General features: G+C 35.5%; 3 protein-coding genes and 1 long non-coding RNA gene across 6 annotated transcripts; all 4 read left to right on the top strand.

Annotated features, from left to right (window-relative positions):
* Positions 1-1,022: 1,022 nt before the first annotated feature.
* Positions 1,023-2,332, top strand: mid1ip1a (MID1 interacting protein 1a). Its single transcript, XM_048193770.1, has one exon. The coding sequence runs from the start codon at positions 1,147-1,149 to the stop codon at positions 1,603-1,605; it is 459 nt and encodes a 152-aa protein (XP_048049727.1). The 5' UTR covers positions 1,023-1,146; the 3' UTR covers positions 1,606-2,332.
* Positions 2,333-3,295: 963 nt separating this feature from the next.
* Positions 3,296-10,535, top strand: si:dkey-100n23.5 (cyclic AMP receptor-like protein A). Its single transcript, XM_048193769.1, has 13 exons — positions 3,296-3,486; positions 5,272-5,324; positions 5,411-5,465; positions 6,087-6,143; positions 6,290-6,350; positions 7,051-7,138; positions 7,219-7,308; positions 7,400-7,438; positions 8,443-8,521; positions 9,303-9,350; positions 9,442-9,524; positions 9,666-9,807; positions 9,968-10,535. Exons 1-13 carry the CDS (start codon positions 3,397-3,399, stop codon positions 10,142-10,144), a joined length of 1,062 nt encoding a protein of 353 aa, XP_048049726.1. The 5' UTR covers positions 3,296-3,396; the 3' UTR covers positions 10,145-10,535.
* Positions 10,536-10,870: 335 nt separating this feature from the next.
* On the top strand, positions 10,871-11,507 carry LOC125270319. Its single transcript, XR_007185325.1, has 2 exons — positions 10,871-11,218; positions 11,413-11,507. It is a non-coding gene; the product is annotated as an uncharacterized LOC125270319 (long non-coding RNA).
* Positions 11,508-14,584: 3,077 nt separating this feature from the next.
* Positions 14,585-25,703, top strand: senp7 (SUMO specific peptidase 7). 3 transcript variants are annotated; one of them, XM_048193768.1, is made up of 22 exons: positions 14,586-14,700; positions 15,177-15,312; positions 15,412-15,500; positions 15,607-15,702; positions 16,138-16,241; positions 17,406-17,949; positions 18,485-18,767; positions 20,608-20,780; positions 20,946-21,023; positions 21,193-21,226; positions 21,474-21,671; positions 21,782-22,020; positions 22,261-22,397; positions 22,970-23,086; positions 23,443-23,562; positions 23,675-23,767; positions 23,958-24,121; positions 24,221-24,258; positions 24,385-24,428; positions 24,852-24,920; positions 25,134-25,284; positions 25,383-25,703. In XM_048193768.1, the coding sequence occupies exons 4-22, from the start codon at positions 15,670-15,672 to the stop codon at positions 25,563-25,565; spliced, it is 2,802 nt and encodes a 933-aa protein (XP_048049725.1). In that variant the 5' UTR covers positions 14,586-14,700; positions 15,177-15,312; positions 15,412-15,500; positions 15,607-15,669; the 3' UTR covers positions 25,566-25,703. The 3 variants fall into 3 exon arrangements, with proteins under 3 accessions (XP_048049723.1, XP_048049725.1, XP_048049724.1); XM_048193766.1 differs by lacking the exon at positions 15,412-15,500 and having other exon boundaries at positions 14,585-14,700; XM_048193767.1 differs by lacking the exon at positions 15,412-15,500 and having other exon boundaries at positions 14,685-14,826.
* Positions 25,704-25,801: the final 98 nt, after the last annotated feature.

Below are 25,801 nucleotides of genomic sequence, written 5' to 3'. Positions count from 1 at the left end.
ATGTTGAGAAATGTTTAAATAGTGCATACCAAAATGTTCTAATATTGAGACACTTGATCATGGCAAATCTGAGCAAACTTTGAGACAAACTCTTCTAAAACTCTACAAACAAAACAAACAAAAAAACGTAAAAAGCGGTAGACTAAAGCAAAAGTCTCTCTCTGTATTTTATCTCATTGCTCTCAAAGACACAACTGAGATAGAATCTCATATCTTTTCCTTCCTGTTGGGTTCATTCATTTTTGCTTATGTGGCATGATTTTTTCAGGCCTATTCATAACTTAAAGAGATAGTATACCCAAAAATGCTCATCATTTACTCACCCTCAAGTTATTCCAAACCTGAATGAATTTCTTTCTTCTGCTGAACACAAGTAAATATATTTTGAAGAATGTTGGTACCAAACAGTTGATGGGCCTTATTGAATTCCATAGTATGAAAAAAAAGAAAAGAAAGAAGAGAAACTATGGAAGTCAATTTGGTCCATCAACTGTTTGGTTACCCATATTCTTCAAAATATATTATTTTGTGTTCAGCACAAGAAAGGCTTGGAACAACTTGAGGGCGAGTAAATAATGATAGAATTTTCATTTTTGTGTGAACTATCAAGCACGCAACATTTGGCTTCAATGTTACTAATCAGAAAATAATTTAAAGATTAGATTTTCCCTGTCCTTTTTTTTTAACCTTTATTAATGTTGTTAGCCTATGACCGTTCATTTATAGGCCTAGCCTACAGGACTAGACCTACTAGGCTACTAATTTGCGTCATGCGTAAAACATAGGCCTACTTAAAAGTCAAAGCCGAATTTGCTGCAACGACATTTCACATGCCCTCACAGCAGATTTTTTTAATTAAGTTTGTATGTAGCTTAAATAATTATGCAACAAGTTGATCCATGCACATTCGTGCCGCTCCCTGTGTATCTATGGGCCGTGCGGAGGTTTGTGTCTTGCTATTGGAATCTGGTTTTTGGCCGACTTGACATCCCAGACCAGACCAACAGGTTTCGGTTACGCCCAGGAGCAAGAAAAGCCGTGTATAAAAAGACATTAAGGAATGCAGATCTCCAGAAAGCTATAAGAACACGAGAGACAAACATACAGAGTACACTACTCTCCAATTAACCCTCATAATCCACCAAAATGCAGATGTCCGAACCCCTCAGCCAGAAGAACTCTCTCTTCACGGCAATGAACCGCTTCATCGGCGCCGTCAACAACATGGATCAGACGGTCATGGTGCCGAGCCTGCTGAGAGATGTGCCGCTGGACCAAGAGAAAGAGGAGCAGAAGCTAACCAACGACCCGGGTAGCTATCTGCGGGATGCTGAGGACGACATGTACAGCTATTACAGCCAGCTCAAGTCCATCCGGAACAACATCGAATGGGGCGTCATGCGGGCAGAGGAGCAGAGGCGCAAGAAAGACACTCCTGCGCCGGAGACGGTGCGCACAGAACCGGAGAGCGACATGGATCTGGAGCAGCTCCTGCAGTTCCATCTGAAGGGCTTGCATGGGGTGCTGTCCAAACTCACAAGCCAAGCTAACAACCTGACAAACCGATACAAGCAGGAGATTGGCATTGCTGGCTGGGGACAGTGAACTGCATCATAAGGACACGTCTATTTGGATATGATGAACTATTCTGATCTAATACGATCTATTCTGCGTTTGTGGAAGAGCCAAAAGGAACTGACCGAACAGAAGTTAGCCTAAACTGTCAAAAGTTAAGATTGCAAGGCAAACCGAGAGGGGGAAATGAGTTTGTTCTAGTACTGGTTTTGGTGTTGATCACTGACGTGTTGTAAGGGCTGCTTCCTGTCTTATGGTAGCCTATTTGATTTGCACTGACAGTTTCCCATTTTTAAAAAAACAAAACAAAATCTCCGTTCAAATGGCTGTTTGCCATGCCTTATCTTGATATTTAAATCTATTTATGTTTTATGTATAATTGAAAGCTTTTATTTTTTCCATTCTTCTTCAAAGCTGTTGTCCTGTGATGTTGCTGTGTGTTCCTGAGGACTGACGACTTTAAGAACTGAACATATGATAGTTTGCTTATGTGAAAACTCCTTTAGATGAAGCAGAAACTCTGTAGAAAACCCATGGGAACATTTCCTGTTAATGACCTGAAACTATCTGTGAATCATCCTGGGAATCAATGACGTGGACAACTCTGAAAATCACTGCGAGTGTGTCATGAAGAGTTTCATGAGATTCTGGGTTAAATGGTGCCTAAAGGCCATATGATTGTTAAAAACATTTGCTTTGTTTTGTATTGAATTGTTTTTTTTTTTTTTTATAACAAAATAAACTTTTGTAATTTGAATATGTCTTATCTGTGGTTGTTTATTATTCATCCTGCTCAACAATGCATAATTAACAGGCTCATACACACCCTGCACCTGTATGTCACAGTGTATACTCCTCATTCCTTAGTTATTACAAAAGTCTATCATTTAAATAATTTTTTGATACTGATGCCATAATAATGGCAAAATAATAATCAGTTCTACTCTAATTTAATCTAATAATTCCCATTTACCATTTCAATTTCTTGAATGTGCATGCAAGTACATGTACATGTACGTTAAGTGAGACCTATGCAATGAATCTTATAATAAAAATATGTAAAAGGTCTATAAATAATACACATATTTTGAGGGGTCATCGGTGAGGTTTTGCCCATCAGCAAACATGAGGAAAAAACAAAAACACATTTAGGCTTAGTTCTTTTTTTCACATACAAGAAGTGTTGGATTTGTGGTACTGTTTTTGTTCATAAAACTGGGTTCGAATTAAAAAAAAAATTTAAACGTGTGAATAAGTGATCAAAATTCAATGTTGCTGAAATACAACAATTTGAATAATAGAAATAAAGTATTTTATAATATGTTTAAATGTAAATGCTTTTTACTGAACAATGACTTATTGTTTAAAGAGATTCTTCTTTTTTTGGACCTAAACCTAAACAAACATTTTGACAAAGTGAACTGGCACACTATGTTCCTTGGATGAATCTCGCTTTCACTCTTCTAAATATTATGAAAACGTAACATAAGACACTACATAAAAAATGAATAAACTAATCTTGATCAAATGTAACAGAAATGCTAGTCTTATCCATTTAACCTATTTTAATTCAAATAAAATTTTAATGAAAGTAATATAATAATACGACCTCCCTGTATAAACAACAGCTAAGTCTGTAGAAAATATGTTTTATGTGAAAAATACTGGCAGTAATCTTTTCGAAGGTGAAACGTCACCGCGTTTCGTATTGTTGTGTTGTTTGTCCCAGTGCGCCCGCCTTACGTGTCAATGTGGCTGTGGTGTTCTCATGATGTGTGTTGTCAACATCAAAATATTAGTTAGTAAAAAGAAAGAATAATTATGGGAGATGAGCATCCACTCCAGGTTAACAACACTAGCAGCAGCTCCCGCTGTACTATCTTCAAAGCAGCGCCCGACGACTATCGATGTGTAAGTATAAACTTGTTTTAAAAATGACTGTAATGCTTACTTGTTAGCACTCATGCTAATCACAGCATGACATCATCCGGTCCAGGCATGATGATGTTCACTAGTTTTACCCCTAGACGTGAAAGTAAGAAAGTATGATGATTGATAATCAATTCATTTGAGTTAAACATTTAAACTTTCTTGTGGAAAGTATATAAGATGGCTCACGGTGAGGTGAGTTCAGTTGGAAATGAATTACTTATTGATCTGTGATGGGATGAACCACCCAACACACGAGGAGTAGGAAAACGGGTTACATTTCTTTGGTAAATGGTTGCAAAGTGTCACTTTCAAAAAGGATGTGTTAATTAATAACAAATTTTTTTTGTGTTATGGCTATTTTAACACAGTTTGTGTCATTTTAAGTTGATCATGTGTAAAAAGAAAGAGAGAGAGAGAGAGATAAACAACACTGTGTCCAACACAGCATGTTAACTATCATCCACTCACATTGCTGCTATGTAGCTCTGCAAGCAGTTAAGCAAGTTTGCACCTCTTTCTTCATCTGTGGATGACTTGTGTTCATTTTGACACAGTAAATGTGTCAGGAAGGTGATCTGATGTTAACAAGCATCATGGAGTTTGCTTTAGTTGGGCTCTTGACCCTTGACTTTTTAATATTACATTTAGTTTGGGCTGTTGTAATTGAGTTGTAACAGCCAGACAAGCGAAGGTAAAAGATGATCAGGTGGTGTTGGATATGTTTTCACATAATCATTATTTGATCTGAATCACTGAACTCATTTAGAGCCCAATCTCTGCGCTAGATTTACATTATTGATTACAGCAGAATTGACATTCTCCAGCAGAAGATCAGCTTTTTCAATATAATCCAAAGGATTTCTCAAAAGTTGTTCTTATTTGACACAGTTACAAGAGCCCAAACAAAAATTAGTGTTGTCCCTAAACTCACACACTGATGTGTAAGAATTTTAACAAATTTTGAGTCAGTTTTAACACATCCTTTCTAAGAGTGTGTATTGCTTTCATTTTAACTGGTCAAAAATAGCACATCTATGACACAAATTGTGTGATTTATGACACATTAGTGTGTTAAGTATTTTAACACATTGCCTGTGTTAAGAACAAATAACACACTGGTTGAGTTAAAAGTAACACAAAATGTGTTGTCCTTAACTAGACACACAGGTGTGTTAAGAATAACACAGGTTGTATTGTTTTTTTGTTTTAATACACCCATGTGTTAAGTCATCCACCGATGAAGAAAGAGGCGCGAACTTGCTTAACGGCTTGCAGAGTGACATAGCAGCAATGTAATTGGATGATAGTTAACACATGTTGTGCTGGACAGTGTTGTTTCTCTCTCTCTCTCTCTCTCTCTCTCACACACACACACACACACACACACACACACACACACACACACACACACACACACACACAGTGTGTTAAATATTCTATGCCTGTGTTAAGAAGAATAACACACTGGTTGAGTTAAAAGTAACACAAAATGTGTTGTCCTTAACTAGACACACAGGTGTATAACACAGATAGATATAACACAGGTTAAGAGTGTAAATGAAACTGTATAATGATTAAAATGTAAAGAAATATATGGGGAAAAGATGTGTATTTAAAATGAAAAGTAAAATATGTGAAAATGCTGTTGTAAGTGTTCTTCAGTAACTCTTAATGGAATTAGCCTAATGTCATTGTCATGGAACTTTTCTTTCCTGATTGTCATTTTAGTATTCATTAGATGTGTATATGTGTTTTAATCCTCAGGATGTGATTCTTAAAGTGAAAAGAGCCACAGGGACATTTTCATTAGTGGCATGGTGAGTCGATTCATATGGCTTGTTGCTTCTTTGTTTTAAAGAGACTTTTGAGCATTCTTAACCATCTTAAAATTTCCTATCTGTAGTTTTTTCATGCTCTTTGTGATATGGCTGATGCGCAGATATAACTCTTTGGCTCAGGTACAGTGTTTCATTTGAATTGCTGAGATACGTGCATTACTGTTCAAATGTTTAGTGGTAGTAAGATCTTTTTTATTTTTTTATTGTTTAAAAGAAATTAATACTTTCATTCAGCAAAGATGCATTATATTAAGAAGTAAATTTGTTTTGTTACTATATATATATAGATATATATATATATAGATAGATAGATAGATATAAAGCAGAACAACTGTTTTCAACATTGATAATAATAATAAATGTCTCTTGTGCAACAAATCAGAATATTAGAATGACTTCTGAAGGATCATGTGACACTGAAGACTGGAGTAATGATGCTGATAATTCAGCTTCATTACAAAATTCAGCAAAATTCTGCCATCACAGGAATAAACAACTTTTTAAAATGTATCAAAATAGTAAACTGTTATTTTAAATTTAAAAATGCAGTTTTGTTGAAGATTTCATTCAAAAACATAAACAACTCTTACCAACCCCAAACTTTTGAACAGTAGTGTAATTTCCCAACATAATTTAAAATTCTGTAAAATTCTAATTAGTAATTGTCATATTCAGTCATATTGTTGATTATTATGAATTATTTGGAATATTGTATCTCTTTCTTTCCTTTTTTTTTTCCAGAAAATGGTAGTCAGTTTGACAGTAGCTGCATTTTTTGACAGTGTTGCATATGTTATGGTAAGTTGTGTTGATTATAAATTTGTGTGTATGTTTGAGAGAGAGAGACATATGTAGGCAGAGAGTAATTATTCAAGCTAATGGAGTTTTTAAACCCTCTTTAATAACTTTATTTCATTGACCTTTTCCTTTCCTCTCATCTACAGGGAGAGTCTCATCCAGTGGGCCCTCTGTGTAATTTTCAAGCCTGGTGGCTCACATATTTTGGTAAATTTGTCAACTTATGAAAAGATCTGTATTTATTTGTGTACTGTCATGTTAATGTAAAGTAACAGATCATCAATTTTGACCTGGTATAATAAGATTATTTAATTTTGGCTTTGATGTAACTTGCAGAAGACATTTAAATACATAAATAAAATTCACACCACAAAAAAAACACATGCATTATGATATTTGTGAATAAAATTAAATATTACAGACAAGTGCAAATATGCAGTATTTCTAATAACTGCAGTGCACCAAAATAGAAAGAAGACATCATTTGCAGATAGGGCTGTCAAACGATTAATCGCGATTAATCGTATACAAAATAAAAGTTTGAGTTTACATAATATATGTGGGTGTACTGTGTGTAATTATTATGTATATATAATTACACACAAATTAATGTATATATTTAAGAGAAATATGTTATGTACAAAATATTTTTATTTATATATAATATAAATTATATAAAAATATAAATAAATACATATACTTGAAAATATTTCTCAAATATATACATGAATGTGTTTGTATTTATATATACATAATAATTGGACACAGTACACCCACATATATTAGGCAAACTCAAACTTTTATTTTGTATGCGATTAATCACGATTAATCGTTTGACAGCCCTATTTGCAGACTGATGTCATGATAAATTGATGCTGCTGTTCTAGTTTTGGGCTGTTTGTTTCAGACTGGACTGCACTGGTGTGGGTGTGTCTTATTACTTTCAATCTCTACCTGAACCTGGTGAAAGAAATCAGAACTGAACATTATGAGATGTGAGTCATTAAACACACAAACAAACAAACACATGTTTAGTTGTGTATACATGCATATAAAGTGTTTCTAACATCTGCAGACCGTACCATGTGGTGGCGTGGGGGGTTCCTCTGTTCATGTCCACCCTCCCCCTGATGGCTGGATACTACGGTCCTGCTGGAGCCTGGTGGTATATGACTTTTCATTTTTGATATATTTTTAATTGCAGTTGTAACACTACAGTAATCATCAGTCCTTTCTGTCTCATTCTTGTCCTGCAGTTGGATCACAGATAATCATGTTGGGTGGAGGTTTGGCATGTAAGTTTGTAATGTTCAGCATGTGTATGAGTGTTTTTCGGAAATGCATGTTGTTTCTAGGGATGAATCTGGGTTGGAGTAATGTAACTATGTTATGAGTTTCATCACATTACAGAGGTTTACGTAGCTCATGCTCTTTGAATCTCAGGAATTTCCGTTCTCGTTCTGACAGGTTTTTGTGCATGCTGGAGCTGCTTAGAATATTTTTCACTCTACAGTTATGGTTATTATTGCTATGTTTTATCACACTGGTAAACACTGGCCACAAATATATTTGGACACCTAAAATTCATGAATGTTTTTGCATTATATATATATAAAATGTTGTGATACTTAAATTCACATTTAAATGATTGATTTTACTTTTTACCCCTGGTTTCACAGACAAGGCTTAGGCCTAGTCCCAGACTAAAATGCATGTTTTAGCTGTTTTAACTGAAAGCAACTTACACAGAAATATCTTAAAATATGTCAGTGCCATTGTTTTGTCTCAAGATGCACACCAGTAATGTTTTTTTTTCTAAGGCACGTTTATAAAAGCTACATAAATGTCCTAATTGAACTAAGGCTTAATCCTGGCTTAATCTAAGCCCTGTCTGTGAAACCAGGCCATAGTGTTTTATCTTAAATTTATTTAGACAAATGTAAAGAAAATTATTATATTATAATTTTTTTTTTTAGTTTGTAGTGATTTATTTCAAACTTTAGACAAGTTATAAAAATATATAGTACAGCATTTATTTTAAATGTACTATATTATGTAATTATTATATTGAATATTATTCAATAACATTCAATAATATTATTCGTAACATGAAAATAGTTATCGTCTTATCGTTATCAGCCAGAATTTGAATATTGTTGCATCCCTAAGTATGTATTTTAACAAAGGATAGCACAAGCACACTATCAAGTGAACGTGTACAAATACTTTTTGAGGCCTCTGTTTTTGTATTGTCTTGTTTGAGGTGTTAAGTATTTCTTTGTTTGTTTGTTTTTTGCAGATGGTACATCCCCCTGTTTAGCCTTATTATCCTCATGATCTGCTGTTATGCTCGAATCATCTGTGTGGCCAACGAAAGGGTGAGTGAATGTGACTCACAAACATCTGCTAAAAATTGTCCCAATACTTCCAAAATTTGGTTGAATGGCAATGCTAGGTCTAACTTAGGTGTGTGATTTAAATTTATCTTGAAAAAAGCACTTTGCTTATCTCCTCCCTGTTCTCTGTAATGTTGACGTGCAACGGTAAGCCTGAAAGTGAAATTTTTGCACGACTGGCAGATTCTTAGACATTGACGCAATAAATCAGGCTGTACATGCTCATGTACGTGCAGACATCCGTGTACTCTACACAGGTCTTACAGGGTTTCTTACGAGATTTTTTACACTCGTTGCAGAATAGGCCATTCCAGGATGACACACAAGTTTTTAATACTAGGAGAAGATCCACCAAAATGTTCTTTCTGTCAAAACTCTTTCTATTGAAGCATGTTTTATTAGATTGTGCTGGTTTTAACCCTGTGAGAAACCTGTTTTATTCAGTTAACTCTTTTGTAGTAGTTTTTAACAAAGTTAAATCAAATACAGTTTTAGAGTTTTTAGCATTAATAAATTGTAAACACCTAATATAGTTTTACCCTAAATTTTTCTCACCATGAAAATAACCACAGAAGCTGGCATGGCGTTAAACAAACAAACAAATTTTGGGATTTCTTTCAGCATTGTACAGTAAAATATCACTGATGAGATGATGGGTTTTGTGCTATGGTGGAGGAGCAGTTCTTTTTTCAGCCACACACCAAATTATGATCCATGCACCAGGAGTGCAAATGCATGTTTAAAGTTATCGTCTTTATTTTAGATGCGTTCCTGGTTAGGCACCTTTAATCCTGAAAGAGAGAGGAGGAAGGTAAGTGTGTGTATTAGTGCATGTGCAGATGTGACAGTCCTGCCATCCACTAGTTTATACATCAATAATGTATCATTACTCCTTCCTGCAGATCTCTCTAGCTGAAGAGATCAGACCGTTGAAGTGGTATCCCTCTGTCTATCTGCTTGTCTCCATCTTCCCCCTCATAAATCGGTAACTGTGTGTTTTTTCACCACATTTTACATACTGAACCTCAGGGGTGTAATCTTCTGTATTTTTATATGGATTTCTGTATTTTCTGACCTGACATATGTCCCACGTAAATGTGTCTGATATGTATGTGTATTTCTGCAGACTTCATAATGCTGCTTACCCAGAGGACCCTGTGTTTCCTCTGACATTACTGCATGTGCTTAGTGCACCATTGCATGGACTTGCAAATGCTCTCGTCTTCGGTAAAGACACCTGGAGTCAACTGAGTTCAACAGGAATAAAGGTACGGTTCACACTCACCGGTCTCAGCCATGGATGTCAGTCAGACGGTCCCTTCTTGTAACATTATGGTTACTGTGTGGCATAAGCAATAATGCAGACCAGACACATTTTTGCTGTTTGATTTTAATCTCTCATTCACGCAACACATGTGTTTTCCTCAGATGGCGATCCGGTCTCGACTGTGCGACAGCACAAGGATTGGAGAGTACCATGCCACGAATGTAAGATACACACATGACCTTGATACACACTCCGATTCTGATGATGAGGACAACAACGTCATCTTTTACAGTCCGAACATGGTCTTAAAAGACAGGGGACCCTTGGAAAATGTTTAGAAAAGAAGTGTGTATGTGTGTGCCTTTAAAGAAGTTCATTCAGTGTTTCTGTGTTGCAGCTTTTTTTATTATAGTTTGAAAACAGAGAAGAAAATGGTTGATAGAACGTCTTCCTTTGCCTTTAATGACGGGTAGTATCATAACGTTTGTTTGTACTGTATTAATAATGTGGGAAAGCTTTCATTCAAGCTATTTACCACCTCTAATATACTTTGTTGCATATAATGGAATTAAAGACTGCCTTTTCTATTTCATTCAGCTGAATATTTCAGACATGATATACTTTGAAAAAAATTGAGCATGTTTTACTATTATATTTATGAAAATGTATGCTATATTTTTGTATCGTTTACGGATTCAACAAATTTTAAATACAAATCTAATAACATTTCTCTCGTGTTTGTGTGTCTTTTGTCTAGTAGAATGAGCTTCGAGTAAGACATAACTCCCATGAACTGCTTAATAAGAGGGTTATAAAAGCTTCTCGGAATAAGCCAGTGATGTAAACTGGTGAACTGTTGTCTGTTTGAGTAACTTTGTCTTACGAAAGCCAATTTAAACAATACTGACACCGAGTGGACAGAAGTGTGAACAACTGTATATTCTTGTCAGTGTTTATCGCTCTATATAGAGCTTTATGGAATAAAAATAAAAATCCAAAAAAGTTGATTCTAAAATTATATTTAAATATAATTTAAAGTGTTTAAAAAAAACTATAAGCAAAAGAAGACCTGTTCTTTCGCTGTTCTGTTTTTCTGATTGGGTGTGGTGTGTTATATCATCTAAGCGCGTTTAATAGTGATTGGTGAACAACTCATCATAAGTGGCGAAGGAGCCAATCAGAGAAGAGTGCGTTGTAAAATTGATGATAAATGCAACAGTAACCATACGTAACATATTTTCATAACAGCAGCTGGCGAACACAAGTCTTGGATAGTCAGGGCGCATCCGGATAGACAACAGTCTCATTCATAACCTGTAAACGCTTGTGTTTCAAGTCAAACTGCTGTATAGGAAACGGAATACAGTAGAAACTGTACATTCTGTACATCATGGTATGACTTCTGATAAAAGGTAAGACTTTTGACTTCTTTATAAGACTTTTACATTAGAAATTAGATTCAAAACATTTAGTTCCTGTTTATTATTAAATAATATTACTTTTTTTATTAACAAAAAGGCATTATCTTTCTTGACATGTAGCACTGGCAGTGCAGTGATTTGTGTTTTGTTTATTTGTATGATGACTTGTAACCTTTGCTCTACAGCCAGCGTCTATGTGGTGCGCAAGATCAGAGCTTCTCTTAAAGAGGGAGAGCAAACAGAACAACCTGTTCTCACACCATGTAGCCTGGCTAAAGGTGAGTTTATATTATTAATAAAAATATATTTGTTATTTAAAGTAGTCAGTTCACAGGAATAGCAACCAAATATGAAAACAATTCAAATTATTACTTACCCTCATGCTGTTTCACACCCGTAAGACCTTCGTTAATCTTCGAAACACAAATTAAGATATTTTAGTTGAAATCCGATGGCTCAGTGAGGCCTACATAGGGAGCAATGACATTTCCTCTCTCAAGATCCATAAAGGTACTAAAAACATATTTAAATCAGTTCATGTGAGTACAGTGGTTCAATATTAATATTATAAAGTGACGAGAATATTTTGGGTGTGCCAAAAAAACAAAATAACGACTTATATAGTGATGGCCGATTTCAAAACACTGCTTCAGGAAGCATCAGAGCGTTATGAATCTTTTGTGTTGAATCATGATTCGGATTGCGTGTCAAACCGCCAACTTGCTGAAATCACGTGACTTTGGCGCTCCGAATCATGAGTCGACACGCTGATTCATTTATGCTCCGAAGCTTCCTGAAGCAGTGTTTTGAAATCAGCCATCACTATATAAGTCCTTATTTTGTTTTTTTGGCGCACCAAAAATATTCTTGTCACTTTATAATATTAATATTGAACCACTGTACTCACATGAACTGATTTAAATATGTTTTTAGTACCTTTATGGATCTTGAGAGAGGAAATATCATTGATGTCAATGCAGGCCTCACTGAGCCATCGGATTTCAACAAAAATATCTTAATTTACGTTATGAAGATTAATTCAGGTCTTATGGGTGTGGAACGGCATGAGGGTGAGTAATTAATGACAGAATTTTCATTTTTGGGTGAACTAACCCTTTAATGGGAAGACTAATTAAAAAGTAAGTAAACAACTGTCACTTAGATATCACCGCTTTATGTCGTTAAAATCAAACTCGAAATGGCCTGAACATGATGACTCAGGGGTTTTTTAGTGAGCAGTCAGCATGCTGAAATTAAAGGTACATCTTCGTGTCTGTGACCATTGACCACTGTACAAGCTTGATGACTGCTGAAAATAAATGGACTTAAAAAAAAAAAGGCTGAATATTAGTATATAAATAATATAATTTAAATTACTGCCTTTAGTTATTATTTTGGAATAAATGTAAAAATGAGAAAAAACACTAACTTGATGAATTTTATACTTGGTTTTAATAAATAGAACATTACATAGTGTAAAAATAACTAAATAGAATTGTATTTGGTCTCTTTTTATGTAATGTTAACTTAAAATTGTGTAACAGGGACATAAATGAGGACTTTGCCTCCTCATTTTAAAACACCACCACACACCGCTGATATATTATATATACACAAACATTTCAGTATTTTGAGATCACAGTGCGAAGTGGGCGGACCTAAAGAGCTATTTTGGAGCGACTTTTGACTTTTTGATTGCTGTAATTTTCTGTACAGCATCATGGGTAATGTATGTTTTCCACCAGGAATTCCACTGTTAAACACGATTATTTTAAAAAATAAACTGAAATAATGCGGGCTGGCGGTTTCAGCAGAAGCAAATACCTCCTAGCTCACAGCAGGTCTTTCTTTAAAGGTTATCATTCAAAATCAATTTCCTTGTGGAGAAAATGAAGGGAATATTAACTTCCTGAACCCAGCTGTTGCACTCCAGGGTGAAAGTGTATGTCAGTGTTTTATTACTCTATAGTCTTCTCTGAATAAGGCATCAGTCCATTCCACAATGTACACATGTACAGAGGGTGTTTTCAAATGTCACTGAAGTCGCTGGTTTTGTTTGTGTGTTTCCAGGTAACAAGAAGAGAAATGCATCAGACAGTGCATTAATGGCAGCTCCAGAGCCTGAGGGTGCTGCTGGGACATCTGGACCTACAGACACAGCTGTACAGAAATGTGGTTCCTGAGGTTAAAGGTCACGCAGAAGCAAATCTGGACACAATGAAGGCCATCCCTGCTAAACAAAACAAAAAAAACTGTCTTGTGCATGTTGTGTTGTGCATGCTGAAGTTCCAACAAGGCCATCTAAACTGGTCTTTTCAGCAGAGACTTGACAGTAGCGGAGGGCATATTGTATCACAAAGACCTGATATCAGACCAGTTTTGCTCTGCGTGACCTTTATTCTCAGGTGCCGACTCTTGCTCTCTGTCTTCTTGCTCTTTCTCTTTCTCTTTTTCCCATCAGCTGTAGTTTGTGAAGGTCTGTTCATCAACCTCTGCCTCAGGGGCGGTTCAGATCTGATGTTTACCTGCAGCTTTTACATTTATACTCACCATTTGACGATATTTATAACATCATGTCATGTTTGTTATGACAAAAACAACTAATAAAATTGTGAAACTCCAATCTTTGTTTGTTCAAATTCTTCCTTTTTTTGTAATAAACATTTCTTCTTACCTGTCCACTCTTTGAACCTCTATTCTTTGATTAGATAACCACACGTCTGTGTTTCACTTATAACATCGCAATGACATCATTCCTCTGCAGGGTTCTCTAAAATCAAAGGATTTACTTTAAACAACATGAAAGTTGAAAATATATGCACTTTATTGTGTAGTTTATGCCATTATAAATTGATTAAGAAAAGGAAATGGTTTAGATTTTGATAAATACTCATGGTCATAGTGAAAAATACTGACAGGGAAATGATTTTGCGCCACATAATGTAAAGTATGAAAAGAAATATAAACAAAACTAGAAGAAAAATAAGCAAAAATGTGTATTATTATATTATATCAGTTTGAGGATTTGTCCCTGGTGTGATAACGTAAACCTGAACAAAGCGTAGACCCGAACCCTACTAAACAACACCTATGGGATGAATTGGATTGCTGACTGTGAGACTCCGTCAGTGCCTGACCTCACTGATGATCTTATGTCTGAATGGGACAAAATCCCTGCTGTTAGTTCCAAAACACAATGAAAGCTTTTCATGAAGAGACAATGCATTTAGAGAGAACCAACTCCCTAAAACGCCAATGTTTTGTTGTTGTTGTTGTTGTTTTGTTTTAAATAAATGGTCAACAAAAAGTGGTGTCCACATACATTGTATTCATTTTATCCACATTGTATTCAACCTCTGCGAACAGGAGCTTAGTTTTTATTTAACTCAGCATTTCGTCTATGCCGCTAGATGGCGCACAATACCTCGCAGAGAGAATGAAGGAGAGAAGAGAAGAAGAGCACTTGGCTTCCTGTGAGTGGCGGAAGTTTTCAATCGAGGGATATAATCCTAATATTCATGTGCTCATTTTTTGTTCATCAACTAAATTATCTTCCTCAATCATGTTCTACATCTTAAATTGACTCCGGGAATTAAAAAGTAGGTGTACTGTATAAACACTGAAACCAGATGAAGGTATAACAGGACATTGTATTTAGCTACAGGCTAGTTAAGATCACTTTTATTGTGCTTGTGTGTAAAATTTTACTGCACTTACAGATGTGAATAGTTAGAACTTGCAGATTCTGACTCAGGCTATCAGTTAAAATCATCTAATGATAAAGTAATCTGATTAATCTATTCTAGGACTGGTTTTAGCAGTACATTTATATGTTAGCAGACGTTTTTATCCAGAGCGACTTAAACAATCTACAAAGTAGTACATTAAGGTTCTAATGATGTCCTGACTGACTGTACTTCTTCTCACTGCATTATCTGTCATCTCGAAGAGGCCTTGAAACATCTGTTTGCAGAATGCCACATGAAAAAAACCGCAACAGCCTTCTTTCTGATTCCTCTAATTTCACGCTGGACCGGAGGAGAGCTCTGACTCTGTCCCCAGGGATCAAACGTGACAACTGTCAGGTATGTCCATGAATTAAACATTGGGGATTGTGGTGTTCACAGTGTTTCAGTGCTTTCACCTAAATCCAAAACATCTCTCTGTAACACTTTATTTTACAGTGTCCTTGTTACATGTACTTATTGTAGTAACAACAGTAACTTATGCATAATTACAAGCTACTAACCCTAAACCCTATCCTAACCATATAGTAAGTACTTTTTGTTAATTAATATAAATTTAAGTACTAAGTAATAATTACACTCTAACAAAGACACCTCAAAATAAAGTGTAACCCATCTTTTCGTGTGTCTCAGACTGAGAGTCCCCTTAAGATCCCCAGAGTTTCTGCAGCTGAGGATGTGTGTGTAGATACGGAGATGTATAAAGATCGAAAAAAGAGCCACAACAAGGTGACTGAGATGGACAGGAAATGATGCATGATATGTGTTTGTGCAATTGTTGACTATTTTTTTTTCTCAAGTTCTAGTAAAGAACTACATTTGAACCACTAGCACATTATGGACATTTTGCCAGTGGAAGTAAAATATAATTATAATTCTTGTTTTGTGTGTTACTTCTTTTATAAATCAGCAATTACAGCAATATGATAAAACTCACCAGTGTTCAATGAATTGTTATGCTTATTTCAGCAAGTTATATAGTTTATTATCCTAACTAAATGGTTGCAAAACACTGAATTCTTTTGGCAAATTAATATAGAATGTGTGTTTATCTGCTTTTAGATGTTGACAGATGTAGTTTACTAAATCAGTAAAACAATTCAACCTGAGATCTCCTAATGTTTTGGAGTTTCTGATTGGCTTTGTTTTCTTTTCTAATGTAAGATCCACTGGACACAGCTGGCCTCAAATGGTACATCCTCCCAGTCAGATCCCAAATCACAAAAAAACAGCATTAAAGAACATCCAGTATGGCAGGAAATCCAAAGGTAACTTTCTGACCAGATTAACTGTCAGATCCTGATGGCGAAGCCTGTTCTTCGTCACTCACTGTAAGCATTTAGTTATGCAGTTGTATGAACACATTATATACCAAAGAATAATATTGTTTACATTGCATTACCTGAATTATGTAGTTTTGAACCACTCAAATGTTTACCGAATGACTTTCTGTCAAATGCATGTGTAATATTTTTTGTGTTAAATTATTATTGAAATGATTATAAATTATTGTGTGACTCAACATTGCATGTATTGTGACAAGAATTCAAATATCAGTGGTTTTAAACTGAATTTTCTTTACATTCATGATTACCCAACACCTGTTTCCTGAAAGAGGAAGTGATGCATTGAGCACATTTTGCCTACTTCAACTTATTGCAATGTTTGGAGACACTTCTTTTGGGTTACAGTAAGACTGTACTGCTAGAACTGAAGTGGTTTCTCTTACCTAGCTTTAACAAATTCCTGTGAAAACTGGGACCTTGGGCAGTTTTTGTATTATTTTCCCCTTATGTCCACTTATAATTTTAATCAAGTCAATCTCAGTAATTTTCCACCCTCTCTCTGATCCTTAAAATAGGCTTGTTGGATAAAGTTGTAAAAAAGATAAAGAATACTAAATTGCTGTTGATGTGTTGTCGAGCTCATAATTGTTGACTGTTTTTGATACTTAGTTTCATTAAAGTTAAACCTAGGGAGGGAGTTTTGCCTTGGAAATGTTAGAATATAATGTATCAGACTCTTATTTCAAAAGAGCAGAGGGAAATCCTGTTTTGCATGATATGGTGCACGTCTACATTCTCCCACTGAAGTTTTTTGCTTATCATTCGTGCACCATCTGTGCATGTTGACCCATCTCATTCCATGTGCACACTGCTAATAAGTTAAAATGGCTAATGTACCATTAGTTAGAAAGATAAGTCAATAAACAGCTGTGCGACATGTACCAAATGTGTTGAAACTGCCTGTCTGGTAGTTAAGGAGCTACAATGTTTTTATGCTATATTTTAGCTGAGGCAAATATAATTTTTTGTGATATTTATGTAGCAGTCATTTGATATGTATTATTATATTTACTTATTATATATGTATATGTGTGTATGTTTGAGCAATATCGATTTGATTGTTGGTTATTTATTTATTTCCTACAGGCGTCAGGTCAGGGTGGTCTTAGAAGATGTCCTTCAGACAGAGATCGGACTGAGACTATGTAGTGGGCAGAGTTGCAAGAAGACAGACCAATCAGAGAGCAAAAGACGGAGTGATCCCACCTCAACAGCCACGCTTAAAGACGAGAGGAGGACCAGTTTAACAATAAGAGAAGGAACAGACTCTACTGAACCAAAAGCTACTTCACCATCCCATAATCAGACTGAGTCATCCGCTGAAAATGAATCATGTTCACACAAGGAAATCAAAAATCTACATTCCAAACAACTGAACTCGTCAGTGAAACTATCGGAGTCTTCTGAAGTATCAAGTAACTCTTGTTCAGCGAGGGAAAGTGACTCACCACAGGCTGTTCAGATTAGTGAACAGTTGCCTAAACAGACCAAACCATCTACTTTTGAAGAGAATGAAGCATCATCTCCACAGGATGATGAAGTACTTTCCTCTGGATTTGAAATTGCATGCAGTCCCTCGTCACCATTAGCAACGCAGGGTTGCATGAGAGAAGAAAAATCCACAAGTGAGGTAAGACCTGTAAACCTTGACAAAAGCAGTCGGAACACTTAATGTGCACTGATATTTTAAAAAGTTTGGGGTCTGTATTTTTTTTTTTTTTTTTTTTTGCAATAATTTGATGAAAAGTGACAGTAAAGACATTTATAATGTTAAAAAAGATTAAAATAAATGCTGTTCTTTTGAGCTTTTTATTTTAAAAAATGTATTATGGGTGGTTTTCACATAAATATTAGGCAGCACAACTGTTTTCAACATTGGTAATAATAATAAGAAATGTTACTTGAGCACCAAATCAGTGATTTCTGAAGGATCAAGTGACACTGAAGTCTAATTTATTTCTAAATTGCATTTTAAAATAAATTAATTGCATTATTTTATCTCATAATTAGTAATCTCGAGATTAATCGCAATTATTTTATAGGTTTAGCAAAGAATAATATAAGATTCCCCATGGAACCTTTTTAAGTACATCTGTTTAGGATTCACTTAGAAATGTTGCTATTTTTTTGTAGATCATTATTTTTTTCTGCCTTTGATTTTACAGCATCTACCCAATAAGAAAGAAAGGAGAGAAACACAAGAGTCTCCAAAGGATTCTGCAGGAGATAAGGAAAATCACTTGCGCAGGAATGGAGAGGTGGTGCAGGAAGTGGAAGGGATGAGAGGAAGTGTGTTACGCCTCTCAGTTGGGGCCGACGGGCAAATCCCAGTCAAAAGATGTCGTATGGATGGCTTCTCAGCTGAACAGGTTCCCAACTCAAACCTCACCCCTACAGAGGGGCGGAGCTTCACCATAGAATCCTCTAAGCTCAACCTACCTGAACCTAGTAAGTGATTAGTATCCAATATTCAGCAAATGTGATATGTATCAGTGATGTAAACAATATGATTCATGATATAGAGTTAGTTTTATCTAAGACCCAGCTTACTGTATTTAGGCCTGTAAGATTTTTGTTTATCTTCCAAGCACAAATGAAGATATTTTTTATGAAACCTGAGAGATTTCATTGTCCCTCCATTTAAAGTCCATTCCCCTAACACTTAAAATATCCCAAAAAGGTCATAAAAGCATCATAAAAATGATTAATTGAGCGGTCTAATCCAAATCCATGTCTTCTGAAGAGACATGATGGCTTTATATGATGAACATATTTACAACACACATACTTTAGTAAACACGGACGTTCAAATGCACGCTTGATGCGCGAGAACAACATGAGAGTAAATGGAGACAGAATTTTAATTTTTGTATGAACTAACCCTTTAAAGTTTGGGAATAGTCATTTTGACACACTTTTCGAGAACTGTTATTGATTGCATTGATAATCTGAAGCACATATGTGCTGGAGCTGCTCTCCTTAAAGTGAAATCGCAAACATCATTTTAATCACCATATCACATTCAGTTTTAGTAGTGTGATGGGTCAAATCATTTTAGATGGATTGTTCTTACCATGTAAGTGCATTAATAGAGGGAGAGAGAGATTTTTATTCTAGTGTCATCATTGCCATGTGCGTTGGGGACCAGGACTAAGTTCAAGTCTATTCAAGTCCACCAGCCCGAGTGCATACCAAACGTTGCATTTTAATGAACAGTTCATTTTTTGTTAACTTTTTACTATATGTCTTAGAATTAATAATAATAAAAAAAACTCTTTTTTATTTTGGCTTAAAATACAATGATAGTATCTTATTTTAAGTATCGTGATTTGTATCGAATCGTGACGTGAGTGTATCGTCACACCCCTAATAAGAGTACACAGTAATAAACAACAGTTTTTAGCAACATCTATGTTGTAATAAAACATTTTAAAGCAAATAACTTGCTATGCGTTATAAACACCGCCATTCAAAAGTTTGTCAGTATGAATTTATTTATTTAAATTAGTTCATATGCAGTGAGGATTAAATAGATCAAAAGCAATAAAAGACTTCAATTGAACTTCCTTTGGAACTTTGTTGTGGTGGAAATTCACCAATAAAATTAAAGTCAGTCCACTCCATGATTTAAAAAAATAAATAAAATGTATTGTTCTGAAATCACTATCCAGAGTAGTCTCACTTACAACATATAAACAAGCATATCTCAGAGAGCTACAAAATATATTTATATAAAAATTTATGTAAAAAAAAAGTAAAAGTATTTATTCAGTAGAATCATACATATTTATTTATCATTGAACAAATACTTCCAAAGTTGATTGGATAAGCAAATTCATCCACATTGGTCTTCCTCAACATCTCATAATATGCCCAACTGACGTACATAAATATTTTTTAATTGGAAACATTTTATCAGACTCCCTAGACTCTTCCCAGGCCTACTGACCTTGACTGTAGAAAAAGGCATTATTCACAAGTTGCTTCTCACAGCATTTGTAGATTAGACTTGAAACATCAGAGAGAGAGGGAGAAAAAATAAAAAAGGCGTTCTACAAAGTGTGTGACAGAAAGAGGCCTTGCATGCCCCAGATAACTTACAACATCTCCATGCTTATCAGTCAAAATCTAACCCTTATGTGCATTGCATAACTTTTGTTGAGCAACACCCTGCTTTGAACCTTTGGTTTGTCCCCTTACATTCTTAACAAGTTTACACTTTTGTTTTGCTTCCAAACTTTGTATGTTTATTATTTAAAAACAACAATTCTATCATTACCTCGCTTAGTTGTTCTGTCCAGTGAAGAGGAAGAGGAAAGAGAAGAGGAGGAATCCTCTGCTCTAAACATCCAGCCACTGGAGTGTGCAAAAGTCATGAATAAAGTAGATAAATCAGCAAGAGTTTATGAGCAGGAAAACACACCTGAGTGTCACTCAGACATCATGGAGATGGATGCCCAGGTTTGTATGATAATTTAAATACAGGACTAAAAGAATATAGTTAGTTTACTAAATAATTACTAAACATAGCTCATCTGTATATATCAAACATCTAGCTAAACATAAGGGGTCTGTTGCAACCAGGAACTGGTTTACTGATGAGTGTTTGTATGTTTTCATCATCAGAGTTGTGCTGTGATGGAGCTACAGCTGTCTTCACTTCACATGGGTGGAGTTCATGTCACATCCACTGAGAGTATGAAGGTGAGAACGATATGTTGATGTGATGGGTTGGAGTGATTAAATATGTCTGAATCATTCTGATCAAAGTCATATAGCTATGGTTTACATAATATAACAAGTGAATGAGGAATGTTTTCGAATCTGTGTCTGTCTTAGTGCGTCACTAATTTTTAATATAATATTTTTTCAGATCACTACAGAAAAGATCACCTTTTCGTTGAAAGGTAAACATGTTTTAAGAACAAAAATGATTCGAAATATTCTGCTGAAGTGTAAACTAATTATTTTTAAGCATTTACTTTGTTTTCTTTTGAAGATTAATATTATTTAACTGTAAAATAACTATAACCTTAATTATTTAATTATTTTTTATATTATAATATAGTTTAGATAGATATAGATCAAGATCATGTATGTGTAAGATATACCTTAGATTGTTGTCTGATTTTTTGTTTTCCTTCGTTTACTCAGATTCTTCAGTGAAAATTTCTGTATTGACCGCTAGTGTGTGCAAATACAGTTTGTGGGAGGTGCCTACATTGAGGGGGTGTGGCTTGGTTAAGGACAACGAGGTCCTGCCCCCTTCTCTGCTCCTACTTTGGCTGTCTGATGCTCAGGCACAAAAACTACACAATGATCTGTCTGTCATCGAGTCAGGCACACGTCCAGGTTAGATTACTGACTTGTTTATAGATTACTGTGTTGTTATTATTTTTTTAAAGTAGTAACCATACTTTATTCTCTCTCCTTTTTACATATGTTTTGCTGTGTGTGTACAGCTGAAGGCAGTACGTGTATGTTGCTGTGTTTGGCTGAATCTGTAAGCGGTGTTGAGAGTGCGGTCTTGGCCTCTTTAATGGACATAGTGAGTTTGAAGCAGGACAGCTCCGACCTCTTGTGCTCCCTCACACAGTCAGACAGCCTGAAACTGCTGCAGAGCTCCCAGGAAACACACCTGCTCCAGCTGCTGACGCCCAAAATTGAAACACAAACGCATGCAGTTGTATCTGCTGTGAAGGTTCAGACAAAATATTGTATCTATGTATCTTTTTTCCTTTGTTTGCAAGTTCTTTCCTGAAGTTCACTTTTAATGTTTGTTATTTTGTTACCATGCTCATGGCCAAGGTGGTTTTTGAATTATCTGTTTTCGAGCTTAGTTTGATGTGGGCATATTAGAGAAGGAATTATTGATTATAGGAGGGGGAAAAAAAAATCCTGTTTCCCATTATATAGCCATTTTATGGATGTGTGTCTCCAGTCTCAGGATTCTGATGTTCATTTGAAGCCAGTCTACACGCTGTGCCATAAAAGAGCTCAGGGTTCATACAGTGTTTCCTTGGCACCTACCCTCGGGGCAGAATGGACACCGTACCGACACTGTGTTCCAGCACGCAGGTGAAAACTTGTAATTTTACTATGTTCAAAGGGGATTTACAGTCTCATTTAAAAGTTTGGAGTCAGTAAGATTTTTTTTTTGTTCTCATATGCTCACCAAGGCTGTGTTTATTTGATCAAAAATACAGTTAAAACGGTAATATAATGAAATAATGCTACAATTTAAAATAACTGCTTGAATATATTTTAATATCCTGCAATGGCCAAGCTGAATTTTCAGCATCCTTACTCCAGTCTTCAGTGTCACATGATCCTTCAGAAATCATTTTGATATGCTGATTTGGTGTTCATGAAACATTTCCTATCATTATCAATGTTGTGAATCAATTTTTTTGTGAATACCGAGATGATTTTTTTCAAGATTCTTTGATGAATAGAAAGTTCAGAAGAACAGCATTTATTTGAAACTATAAAATTCTTTATTGTTACTTTGGATCAATTTAATGCATTAACAAGCATTAAATAAAAATAAAAAAAAGACAGAGTAATGCGCTTAAAGGGTTTTACATAACCCAATATTTATACACATTCTCTGTACCTCAGTCCTAATTTACCACTATTCATCTGTTTAGGTTGATTCTGTTCCCTCCTCCACCCTCGAAAAGAGCCATCACCGTGACAACAGAGGACCTGGAATGTTTAGACAGTGGCGAGTTTCTTAATGACGTCATCATCGACTTCTACCTCAAGTAAGACTAAATCCGCGCACACACTTAACGATTGTATGGCCAATTATGAATGTAAACTGATACTCAAATGCGTCCAGTCAGAGCCAGTTGCGTTCAGTGTTTAAATTCTGTGTGTATTTAAATCTGCTTCAGTCTTTTTGTGTTGAGCTCAGTCTTAGAATATTTCAGCTAGTCGTTAAGTGCGTCCCCGGCTTAAGACACAATGTTTCAGTGGGAGGGGCTGAATCAGAGCCACTCCTTCACAGTCATTTGGGGAGTAAAGGGGTTATTTACGACCAAGAATGTCAACCAATACTCTTTCGAATATCGACCACAAAAAATGCACCGATGTTATATTTTATATGTGTGTGTTTCAGGTATCTCATGGTGCGAAAGGCCCCACAGGCATCTGTAAACAGATCCCATGTTTTCAGCAGTTTTTTCTATAAGCAGCTCACACGCAGAGACAATGCTAATGAGGACAGTACAAGCACACCGTGAGTATTTGTCATGAGAGTTCTTATATAGCTCTCATGCTTATTGTTTCAAATGGTTTTTGTTACACAACGATACAACAGTATATTTTTTATGATGGATATGTGCCATCAGAGCTCAGGTCAGAAGGCATCAGCGTGTGAGGACATGGACCCGTCATGTAGACATCTTTGACAAAGACTTCCTGTTTGTGCCTGTCAATCAAGAGTAAGTATTAGCTATATAATGTAAATGCATTGTTTATCAAATGGACATACTGCATATTATGGACTTTTTTTTCACTCACTAGGCTTTATGCGTATTATGCAACTTGTACGATTTGATGTGCCTTGAATGTACCAGTGTAAATCATGTTGTTTTTATAAGTATTTTATATCAAGTCTGGTGTTTGTTATAGAGCTCACTGGTACCTCGTGGTGATCTGTTTCCCCGGGTTAGAAGAGCCGCAGTATGTAAAGAGGGATGGCTCTGTGCAGAGCGATGGAAGTGAAGGTTTGGGTGAGTCTGAAGGGGAGATACTTGGAGAGAATAGATCCAACAGTGATGACGACAAAAATACAGGTAAAAAATTTAATTCTAATGCTTAACTACTAATTTACTCATGCTTACTACTTTAAGAATTATTTCTTGATTCTAGACAAACTTTTGTTCTTAATCTAGATGACAGTCATATAAAGTCAAGCACGTCTCATACTCTCGTAAGTCAAAATAAATGTTAAATAACGGTCAGAAATCTGGATTAGATTGCATTTGATTTGATATATTGCGATGTGGATAGATAATGTGCACAGCAACAGCAGAACCTTGTGCTTCTTTTTCTGTAGAACTGTACGGAAAATACCTGCAAGAGACACACTGTGTGTAAAAGGTATGTGTGCATTTTTAAATTAACTCGTTATTTTTTTTGTTTCATAAAGGAGAGAATTTTATGGGAGAAAAGATGATATTTTAGGTTTTCTTATAATAAAAAAAAACTATCTGTGATACATTGCATATATTACAATAATATTAGCTTCTGGTATTTTTAATTTATGTGATGGCAGATATTAAGCAGACATTCTGCTAATACTCTAATCAAAGTTAGTTGACATGTCGTTACAAAGTTTCTTATAAGTAACACTTTATTTCGATGGTCCACTTTTAAACATTTTACTATATATTTTTATTAGGCGGCCTTTCAGGAAAATTCATTTACATTTTTTATTTATTGGCTTTTGCCTTTTAATGGGCAGAACAGTGACCGAACTAAGATTTTTAATGTTGAGAATTATTTTACTCTATTTTTTTTCAGACCATGTATTCTCATAATGGACTCCCTGAAGTTGTCGGTTCATGAACGTATCTTCAAACTCTTGCGCGAGTGAGTGTTTGCACTCTGACAGCAGTCCAACTATATCACATTTATGCTGTGTTATTATAATTGTAATATAGAGATAGATAGATAGAGAGAGAGAGAGAGAGAGAGAGAGAGAGAGAGAGAGAGAGAGATAAAGATATGGAGAGAGAGATATAGATATAGATATTTTACATGACGTGATTAATTTTGAGGGTTTTTTTTTTGTTTGTTTTTTAGATACCTTCAGGTGGAGTGGGAGGTAAAGAGAGGTGGTTATCGTGACTTTAGTGTTGACCACATGGTAGGTTCCCACTGTAAGGTCCCCCTACAGGACAACAGCAGTGACTGTGGCCTTTACCTGCTACAATATGCTGAAAGTTTTTTACAGGTAGACTTAAACTTGTTCTTTATTTCAAATACAAAAATGTGTGTAAGAGTCTGTTTTGGCCTCAAAGGCAACCACAGTGCTGTTTATGTATCTTTCAGGACCCTGTACTACACTTTGACTTGCCATTGAGATTGGAGCGCTGGTTTCCACGGCAACAGGTGCGAGGCAAACGGGAGGAGATTCGAGACCTCATTCTACACCTGTACAGATTTCAGAAAGGCTCTTTGGGAAATGAAGCTCTAGAAGATAGAAGAACAGATCATGGAAATGTAACTCAATGATGTAAAGCTTTTAGGAACACATGATTATTTTACCTTGGATGTATTTATATTTTAGCTGATTTTGAACCTTTTATATTTTATGCTTTTGTATACATTGTTGGAAAAACTTTAGAAAGAAATAAATGTTGATAAATGAAATTGAAAAGTTTTGCTCTTTTTAATCTTACATTTTCTGTATGTATATGTATCTTGGAGGCAGGGCCGGACTGGGACTCATTTTCAGCCCTGGAGTTTCA

The sequence above is a fragment of the Megalobrama amblycephala genome, linkage group LG6 (assembly GCF_018812025.1).
Source record: "Megalobrama amblycephala isolate DHTTF-2021 linkage group LG6, ASM1881202v1, whole genome shotgun sequence".
NCBI lineage: Eukaryota > Metazoa > Chordata > Actinopteri > Cypriniformes > Xenocyprididae > Megalobrama > Megalobrama amblycephala.
The sequence above is the reverse complement of the archived record's forward strand: the minus strand, read 5'-3'. Positions and strand labels throughout refer to the sequence as shown.